The following is a 10,806-nucleotide window of genomic DNA, read 5'->3' on the forward strand; positions in this document are numbered from 1 at the left end:
ATTTGAAATTTGCTTAGTTGTGTCTGACTCTTTGCAGCCCTGTGGACTATACAGTTCATGGAATTCTCCAGGCCAGAATACTGGAGTGGGTAGCTTTTCCCTTCTCCAGGGGATCTTCCCAACCCAGGGATTAAACCCAAGTCTCCCGCATTGCAGGCACATTCTTTACCAGCTGAGCCACAAGGGAAGCCCAAGAATACTGGAGTGGGTACCCTATCCCTTCTCCAGCAGATCTTCCCAACCCAGGAATTGAACCGAGATCTCCTGCATTGCAGGCTGATTCTTTACCCACTGAGCTATCAGGGAAACCTAGTAAATGGCAATCCCCTCTGGTATTCTTGCCTGGATAATATCCTTGACATAGGAGCCTGGAGGGCTACAGTCCATGGGATGGCAGAGTCAGACACATTTGAACACACACTCACATAATACTACTATTATCTTAAAAACAAAATATCAATTTTAATATTTAAAATCAAATATCTACATTAATATGAAATCGTTAACATAAAGAGGGGGAAGAAAAAAATGTGTTTTAGAGTTTCTTTCAGACTTTCTGTTTGAATTTCTTGAGGATTCTGTCACGAATCTGCTTGGTCTTGACACTATAGACAATGGGGTTCATGAGGGGTGGCACCAGCAAATAGACATTAGCCATGAGCACATGGACAATTGGGGAAGCATTCTTCCCATAGCGATGGATCATAGATAGTCCAATCATTGGTGTATAGAAAGTGAGTACAGCACAGATATGAGAGATGCAGGTATTAAGAGCTTTCACCCTCTCTGTCCTGGAGGCTATACTCAAAACTGTGCCAAGAATGAGGATATAGGAAAGGAGGAGGAGAACTGAATCAAGTCCCATGGAGCAGATGACCACCATGAGGCCATAGATGCTGCTGACCCGACGGCTGGATACAGTTGTCTTGATGAGGTCTTGGTGCAGGCAGAAGGGGTAGGAGAGAATATTGACAGGACGATATTGAAGCCTTTTTAAGAGGAAGGAAGCTGGAAAGACCAGAGCCAAGGCTCTTCCGGTGATTGCCAAAGCAACCCCAATGATTACATCATTGGTTAAAATGGCTGCATAACGCAGGGGTGCTCGGATTGCTACCAAACGGTCAAAGGCCATAGCCAAAAGCACAGCTGACTCAATAATTGAGAAAACATGAATGAAGTACATCTGGACCAGACAACCATTGAAAGAGATCTCCCGGGCATGGAACCAGAAAACGCTGAACATGGTAGGCAAGGTTGTGGTGGATAGGCCCAGATCAGTAAATGCCAGCATTGATAGAAAGTAATACATTGGTTGATGGAGGGAAGGCTCAGTTCTGATGATAAATAGAATGGTAATGTTCCCTGCAACGGAGGTGGCATAAACCAAGAAAATAGGGAGGGAAATTAAGCCATATCTGCTTTCAAGGCCTGAGAAGCCAGTCAGGAGGAAGCAGGGGTATAGGACAGAGTCATTGAAGACAGACATGGTGCTGATGGAGGCACCTTCAGTCTAGGTGGGGAGACAAAAACACAGAACAATTAGGGTGAAATGCACAAAGAAACAATGCTCTGATGTATTTTGCTCTGTTTACTATTTTCAATCACTTCTATGCTCATTATGTATAATTACCACCTGTATTTATTAATTTACAACTTATTTAATTTTCTTCATTGTGCATTTATTGAGAACATATTTTATTAAAGGAAATCTGGGTAAGCTAAAATATAGAGAAATATATTGGTTTGGCGAAATTGTTCATTCAGGTTTTTCCCTAACATCTTGCAGAATAACCCAAATGAACCTTTTGGCAAACCTAATATGAGAAATGCCTTTAGATACTTACAGTCTCTATCCACTATAGAGAGAGCTAAAATTAAAATAAAGTGTTAGTTTAATGCAAGGTCCTTTAAAATACAGAAAGAGGAAACTAACGATGCAGAGTGGTCAGAGAAAATTTGCTAAAAGTAATTCTTGTATTAGGTCTCAAATGACAAACACGAGTTAAATGGAAACAAAGGACTGTGTTGGGTGGTCTATGCTGATCGACACACATGTAAATGCAGAGAGGTATTAGTGTCAGTGAATATAATTGAATAAAGTTATAGGTTAGGGACAGAAGTCCCCTGTAGCTCAGCAGTAAAGAATCTGCCTGCAGTGCAGGAACCTCAGGACACGCAGATTCAATCCCTGGTCTGGGAAGATCCCCTGGAGGAGGGCATGCAAACCCACTCCAGTATTCTTACCTGTAGAATCCTTGGATAGAGGAGTCTGGCAGACTACAGTCCATAGGGTCACAAAGAGTTGGATAGGACTGAAGCGACTTAGCACACATGGATAAGGTAGGTAGGCTTTTCAGATGGTTATTGGAATTAAGACTGCATATATGGACCAAAATTTCTGAAGGAATTTATGCATAAATATAAAGATCTTGGACATAATCTTAGAAGACATAAGAAAGACATTTTAACAAAAAGTGAAAAATTCGACCATATTTATACTGTATTGCTGTCATATGGTCCCCAATCCACCCTGTTGCACTAATTCAATTACACTTTATAGTTTCCTCTGACACATGTTAAAAAAAAAAAAAAAAGTAATTTCTTATCTCTCTATAGGGATCAAAGGAAATTTTCTCTCTGATACTATTTTCCTTCCTTTGTAGGAAGCGATTCAGTTAGAATAATTGCTTTATATAGTCTTGTCCTGTGGTTTATATACTAATCATAGCATATTAGGTAATACTGGTCTTTTACATCTCCTTTTATTTCCTAGCTTTTTATATCACAAATTTCTCCTGATCTCTTTTATCATCACTGAATGATAACTGTCATCTCTTTGAGTCTTACACACAGTTATTTTCTTTGTCCTTGATACTCTTCCTCAAATCTTTGAATACCTTCAGAAATTCCATCCTGCCCACATATTCCAGGTCTTCCCTCTAAGATCACTTTCTCCTACTTTGTAGAAAAGTCTCTCACTTAGGATATTCCTAATCCACTTTCCATAGAGGAGTCTATCTGATACAGACATAAGCAGTCAGCTCCTAGTAGCTGTTCCTTCAGAGTCACAGAAAGTCTGAAGATAATTGTCATTCACTGGCTCTGTCACTTTGGAAGATTAAGAAAAATTTTGAGCATAAAATTGGGAACTGTATAACTTTATATAATATTTAAGAGATTTAAGGAAATATATCTGAAAATTTGGCACAGTTTCCAAGACCTAGGAGACACTTGGGGCTTAAGTGAAGCAAAATGGTGATAGAAATGCTGAAGTAGCCATAATCTTAAGCATATCAGCCCTGTGCACCAGTGACCAAAATCAGGTGTAACCTGGAGTGCCCAAGTTATCACTTAGAAAGATGTTACTCCTCAGGGCTTTTCTTCAGAATCATTTTGCTTAATTCTCTTTTTGGTTTGTATGTTACTAGCTTATAGAAAAACCTAAATGATCTTTTTGGCCAACCCAATAATATTGCTAAGTGTTCATGATTTACTTAAGAGTGAGGTAGAGGGGATACTCAAATCAACATTGTTGTCATTTTTAACATTATAGTTTTTAGTTAATATCAGATAGCAGTGTTTTCAGAGACCAGACATTTTAGTACATGGATCCCCATCATATGTTCTATCAATGCCTGGACATGAGTTAATAATACCATCCCAGAGCTCTTCTGAGAAGCCTCTAAGGATGATTGCTTGGCCCTTTCAGGGACATGGCAATCTGTACCTCTGACCTATCCCCAAACAGTGATTTTACACAAGCTATGGTCATCCTATCTCTTGACTTCTCTTTCTACTTCCTGAATTCTTCAAATATATTTGGTATTAATTTGTTACCCATTTTTTCACCTTTGAAGACTTCTTTCAGGTGTAGACAGGTTGGCTGGATCTCTAGTCTGCCAAGCACGGAATTTCTTGTAGGTAGAGAAAGCCACTGAATCCAGGCATAAGAAAATAATAAAAACACAGTAGATTTTGATGCAGATAGTCCTTTAGGGAAGCATAGGTATCCTGAGCAGGGCATTTGCAACTCCAGAGCCAAGATAGAATATTTTTGTGTTCAAGATTCTTGACTCTTCCCAGCTAGGTGCTTGATCAGCACTACACTTTGGTGCTTTAAATACTCTAAACGGCATGTCCCCCTTTGACTAATCCATTCCCTCAGGACTAATTTTTTTTTTTTTTTTCTTAATGTGAACTCCAGGGAAGGTAAATGATGTCACTGCCATTGGAAGACTGTCTTCTGCTCTGGAAAAGGAGATGATCATGCCAAATTCCCAATCTGGGAGTCCAGGCTCAGCAGCAACTGAAAACAGCTGGTGGGGTAGGAAACCTGAGCTGTTACTGATGGAGTGCTAGGGGCTCAGAGTGAACAAGTCTGGGAGTTAAAAAACCCCAAGGAAACCTGTGATAGGGGGTTCCTAAAATATTGTGATATTGACCTTCAAGAATTTTTCCAAGTTTCCATAGTAAATGGGAGAAAAATCCCCTTGTGCTCCCTGTAGGGAGAGGGGGAAAGGGACCACTTTGAAATATGCCAGAGCACTTGTTCTTTTCAAGGCCAGTCATAGGGAGAAACTAGTTAATCAGAGTCTAAACTGCCAGGGCTTTATCAGCTCCTAACTGTTGTGGGGGAAGGAATACCCCACTCCAGCCCGCACTAGCCTTCCTATTCTATGTAAGGGAGAGAATTTTTTTAAAAAAAGGAGAAGCACTTCTGAAGTTCTCAGTCCAGGGGCTCTGTGAACTCTTTAAACTCACTAAAAGACTGAGACCTGATCACAGGACTACAGGATGTTTTCTCTCCCCCATGCCTTGCCACACGTTAACAAGGGCCTGTTTAAGGCCATACTTTTTACCTGGTACATAATGTCCAGCTATCAAGAAAAAAAATAGAGTCCTTTCTCTTCTGGAGGAAGGTGTGTGAGAGAGGTTTTCTTTTTTCTTTTTTTTTTTTAGCTTTTTATTTTGCACTGGAGTATAGCCAATTACCAGTGCTGTAGTAGTTTCAGGTGGGCAGCAAAGGGACTCAATCAAACATATACATGTATCCATTCTCCCCCAAACTTCCCTCCCATCCGGACTGCCACATAATATTGAGCAGAGCTCCATGTGTTATATAATAGGTTCTTATTGATTATCCATTTTAATTATAGCAGTGTGTACATGTCCATCCCAAACTCTCTGTCACTTTCCCCCATCATTCCCCCCGTCCTGCTCCTGCCTTGGCAACCATAAGTTTGTTCTCTAAATCTGTGAGTTTGTTTCTGTTTCAGTTTAATGAACTTTTAATAAGCATATTAAGTTCATTTGTATCATGTATTTTTAGATTACCCATATAAGGAATTTCCTTCTCTGTCTGACTTACTTCACTCAGTATGACACTCTCTAGGTCCATCCTGCATTGCAGGCGGTCTCCCGCATTGCAAGTGGTTTCTTTACCAGCTGAGCCACCAGGAAAGCCCAAGAATGCTGAAGTGGGTAGTCTATCCCTTCTCCAGTGAATCTTCCTGACCCAGGAATTGAACCGGGGTCTGCTGCATTATTGGCAGATTCTTTACCAGCTGAGCTACCAGGGAGGCTAAGCTCCATCCGTGTTGCTGCAGATGGCATTATTTCATTTATTTCAGTGGCTGAGTAATATATTCCATTGTATATATGTATATATACCACATCTTCTGGGCTTCCCTCATGGCTCAGATGGTAAAGAACCACCTGAAATGCTGGAGATCTGGGTTCAGTCCCTGGGTTGGGAAGATCCCCTGGAGGAAGGCATGGCAACCCACTCCAGTATTCTTGCCTGAAGAACCCCCATGGACAGAGAAGCCTGCTGGGCTACAATCTATGGGGTCACAAAGAGTGGGACATGACTGAGTGACTAAGCACATACACACCACATCTTCTTAATCCATTCCTCTGTTGATGGACATTTTGGTTGTTTCTATGTCTTAGATATTGTAAGCAGTGCTTCAGTGAATACTGGGGTGCATGTATCCTTTTGGATCATATTTTTCTCTGGATATATGCCCAGGAGTGGGATTGCAGGGTCAAATGGTAGCTCTATTGCTAGTTTTTCAAGGAACCTCCATACTGTTCTCCGTAGTGGCTGCACCAAGTCTTAAACTTCTCCTGGAAGTTGGAGAATGTTACTAACACATACTCTTTTTTTTCTTCATGCTGCCTCTTCTTCTTGGAATACCTTATCCAGTGGTGCACTGGTAAACACTTAATGACTTAAGCAGTCATTAAGAATAAAATACAAAGTCCTTTTTCTTCTGGAGTAATGTATGTGAGATAGTTTTTTGTTTTCTTCCTTCTTTTTAGCTTTTTATTTTGCTTTGGAGTATAACCAATCAACAGTGCTGTAATAGTTTCAGGCGAACAGCAAAGGGACTGTCATTATCTAGGAAAGTTTTGAAAAGCCCTGGTGTGTAGTGTCTGTCAATTTCTGTTGTGGAAATACTCCCATCATGACCAGCTTCAAACTACCAGTGTGACATTACAGAACGTGGAGTTGAAATAAGATATGCACAGTTAGCTTTCATAAGCCAAAACAAGCCAGCTTAAGCATACCGATTTCTTTCACACTTTGCTCAGGAGGTAGGACTGCATTTGACCCATAAGGCACTGCTGAGTGTCAACTACCACAATACCTGATTCCTTAATCCTCAAGTAAAATTGGCCACTCTTTAATAACAATATTTCAATGACTTCTATTAATTTTTCTAAGCTTTCTGCATGTACACTTCTATTAAACATTAATTTCTTAATATTTAGATCATCCACTCCACTTTTTATATATCCACAGTATTGAAAGCAGTAATTTCTATGACAGGCGTTTCATGTTTCTCAGTATATATTTATTAGGAGCATGAAAAGACAGTAGTGTTTATACTAACAAATATTTTATGAACATTCATGCTGATTGGGGAATACCTTGTACATAGTGACATGTTATTATAGTAGTAATGACCTCATGGTAAAGAAAATTGCAATACACCTAAAAAGAAACTGAATATATATGAATAATAAAATATCACTGATGAAACCATATGTATGTTAATGAAAAAAAAGTAGCAAATTATTGCCAATAAGGGAACTGAGAATGACACTGATATTAGCAATCCACACAGAGATGAAGAAGAGGAAAGAATACTATTAAAAAATGAGAGTGATTATCATGCACAAACCCCAATCCACTCGCAGATTTAGACATAGAATTCTGAGCTATAGTACTGAGCAGGAAACCTACACATTTGCCCAGGTATTTAGACATGTGCTATCAGGATTTATTGGGCAACTCCATGTGTCTGCTCCAGCATTTGATGGCAAGTTGAAGGAGCAGATAGACCTCCAGTGGGGTTGGGAGAAAGAACCCATCTTTCTCCCAGTGTCAGCAACACTGAGGCCTCTAGGAATGTGAATGTATGAATGAAGAACTGGACATAGCAAGTACTTGCCTGGATCTCCCAAACGTTATCTCCAAACATAACACAGCAAGCATAATGGGAAGTGTGGATAGGAACATACTTAGGTCAGTTAGTGCCAACCAATGATGAGGTGGGGACTTACTTCATAGCCAACAGTGACTGTAGCAGTTCAAAGTCCTCCCAGGAAGACAAGTTCCAAACTTACCCCAAAAGTCAGAAATATTTCTGTTACAATATTGTGACATTTTGGCATGAGAAACAAAATAAAATGGAGAAAGAGAGATTGATTTCTGAATTTTAGATCATAAACATGAGAAACTTATAAACTTAGTTACATTACATAATGAAAGTTATTATAACCATTAATAGTAATTTAATAATATTAGCAAATAGTACACTTTTTCAAAATAATCTCTTTTATATACTCTACCATGTATCTCATAATTATCTTGGGGATAGAAAAGGTCATATTTACAATTTTGCTATGAAAAATATGGATTTCTTAAGGGTTAATGATTATCTGAGATCATTTATATAGGAAGGGAAAGAATTAGGAATTTAACCAGATGACCAGGCTTCAGTAATGTACTTTTCATCTACTTAAAAAGCTGCCTTGTGATTTTTAGTGGGAAAACCAAAGGTTAGAGGTACTTAAAACCTCCTCCTTAGCCCAAACTTGCAGAGAATTCCTAGACGGATCTGCTTTGTCCTGACACTGTAGACAACAGGGTTAAGCACTGGGGGAAGAAGCAGGTATATGTCAGCCATAACGATGTGGACTATGGGAGACAAATGCTTCCCGAAGCGATGGACCATTGATACCCCAATAACTGGCACAAAGAAGGTGAGCACCACACAGATATGAGACACACATGTGTTGAGTGCCTTTAGCTGCTCCTCATGAGAGGCAATGCACAGCACAGCCTTCAGAATCAGGACATAAGAAAGAAGTATAAAGACAGAATCCACACCCAGTGTGGCAATAACTACACACAGTCCATAAACACTGTTGATCCTGGCATCTGAACAGGATAACTTCAGAACATCCTGGTGCAAACAGAAGGCATGGGAGAGGGCATTGACATGGCAGTAGTGATGGTGTCTCAGCAGCAAAGGTGTGGGTAGTACAACCCCCATGCTTCTTAGCAAGCAGGCCAAACCAATCTTGCCTATTACACTGTTGGTGAGGATGGTGGTGTAGTGCAGTGGACGGCAAATAGCAACAAAGCGGTCGAAGGCCATGGCCAGTAGCACTGAGGACTCCAGGAACGTGAATGTGTGGATGAAGAAGAGCTGGGTGTAGCAAGCACTTGCCTGGATCTCCCGAACATTGGAACATAATACAGCAAGCATGGTGGGCAGTGTGGACAAGGACATACCTAGGTCAGTTAGTGCCAACATAGAAAGAAAGTAATACATGGGCTGGTGGAGTGAGGACTCCGTCCAAATAACAGTGAGGATGGTAACATTACCAATAAATGCTGACAAATATGCAAGACAGAATGGGATGGAGAGATGTGAATGAACATACTCCAGTCCAGGAAAACCCCTCAGAATAAATATAGGTTCCATAGTATCACTGTTATTCCAGACCACCATGGTGACTCTTGACAAACAGGAATATCTTCTGTTATCCTGCTTTATTACTCAAAGTTATCCCTGATGAACATAAGCAGAACAATCAGTATATGATACACCTTTCCTCTAATCTCACAGAGGAAGGAAGGAGTTACCTCTTACAGTTCTTACGTAAGAAACATTTCCCAGTAGTCAAAAGCATCAAATTCTAGAACAGTGTATACCCCACAAGTCTGGTCATCTCTGACAAGAGCTTTGATGGATTTTCATTGAAGACACTAAAAAATTAAACAGCAAAAGAGTAGAGAAAGAAGTATTTACTATATATTATAAAATAAAAATAGAGAAAATTCAGAGTAAATATCTATGGATTTTCATAAGCTTCCTGTCAGTGATGTTCTTGAATTAATCACTTATTGTTTCTAGGCTTTTAATTCCTGAAAGCTGATTTGGCCCTAAAGGCTCACCATTAATTTAACTTCATATTTATTTAATAATGTATAATACTTTAAATTTAAAATATGTAATATTTTAATAGTAAAATAGGCATGCATTGTATGGAAAGAGGGAATGGAAAGGGATACATATGTATATACATTCCCTCTTTTACTCCCTCTTTTCATATATATTTATATATATATATATGTATGTAAGAGGGAATATATATGTATATATACATAAAATAAGGTCACAGTATAACTTTTGAAGCTCTTCTTATATGCCTTCCCACAAGATAATATTAAAATATATTCACTTCAGACATCTAGTACATGTCGTGTGTCTTTAATTAGTAATAATTTTCAATATATCCTCTTCATTTCTATGTATCATTTCTTTCTTGGTTTTTTTCTCTAAATGAGGTTTATACATAATCACATTTTACAAAATATTCTATCAAGTATTACTGGATAATGAAGATGTAGTACATATGTACAATGGCATATCACTCAGAAATTTAAAAAAAACAAAATAATGCAGTATGGATGGACCTAGAGACTATCATACTTGGTGAAGTAAATTAGACACAAAGACAAATATAATATCATACCTCTTATATGTAGAATCTGAGGGGTAAAAGGTACAAATGAACTTATTTTAAAACAGAAGTAGAGGCACAGATATAGAAAACAAACATGGTTACCACGGGATAAGTGAGGGGAAGGATATATTGGGAGATTGGAACTGACATATACACAATACTATATATAAAATAGAGAAGGACATGGCACCCCACTCCAGTACTCTTGCCTGGAAAATCCCATGGACAGAGGAGCCTGGTGGGCTGCAGTCCATGGGGTCGCTGAGTGGACATGACTGAGCGACTTCACTTTCACTTCACTTTCACTTTTCACTTTCATGCATTGGAGAAGGAAATGGCAACCCACTCCAGTGTTCTTGCCTGGAGAATCCCAGGGACGGGGGAGCCTGGTGGGCTGCCGTCTATGGGGTCACACAGAGTCTGACACGACTGAAGTGACTTAGCAGCAGCAGCAGCAGTGTCTGACAGCTTAAAAACTGAAAGTTCTCAGGCTCAACAGTCTGTAATTCCAAAGAGAACTTTGGCCTGGCATCTATAATGAGGAACAGAAGGAAATACCATGCAAACTTTCTCTTCGTGGAATAAGAAATATGTGTCACTTTCTCCCTTTTCTGCCAATGCAGTCATCTCTGCCCTCTTAGGGTTGGACGTCTCTCTGCTACTGCTTTCCTGCCACAAGCAGTTTACACTGAACCTTCGCTAGCTCTCTTGTCTCAGATGAAGCAGTCAGCCACTCACCATGTTCTGCATTTACTAGGC

The 10,806-nt window shown here is 39.6% G+C and overlaps 2 protein-coding genes across 2 annotated transcripts; both read right to left on the reverse strand.

Moving 5' to 3' along the window:
* Positions 1 to 547: 547 nt before the first annotated feature.
* Positions 548 to 1,486, reverse strand: LOC122702267 (olfactory receptor 51G2-like). Its single transcript, XM_043915936.1, has one exon. It carries the CDS (start codon positions 1,484 to 1,486, stop codon positions 548 to 550), a length of 939 nt encoding a protein of 312 aa, XP_043771871.1.
* A 6,595-nt stretch (positions 1,487 to 8,081) lies between these two features.
* On the reverse strand, positions 8,082 to 9,029 carry LOC122702212 (olfactory receptor 51L1). Its single transcript, XM_043915804.1, has one exon. The coding sequence runs from the start codon at positions 9,027 to 9,029 to the stop codon at positions 8,082 to 8,084; it is 948 nt and encodes a 315-aa protein (XP_043771739.1).
* Positions 9,030 to 10,806: the final 1,777 nt, after the last annotated feature.

The sequence above is a fragment of the Cervus elaphus genome, chromosome 1, assembly GCF_910594005.1.
Source record: "Cervus elaphus chromosome 1, mCerEla1.1, whole genome shotgun sequence".
Lineage (NCBI taxonomy): Eukaryota > Metazoa > Chordata > Mammalia > Artiodactyla > Cervidae > Cervus > Cervus elaphus.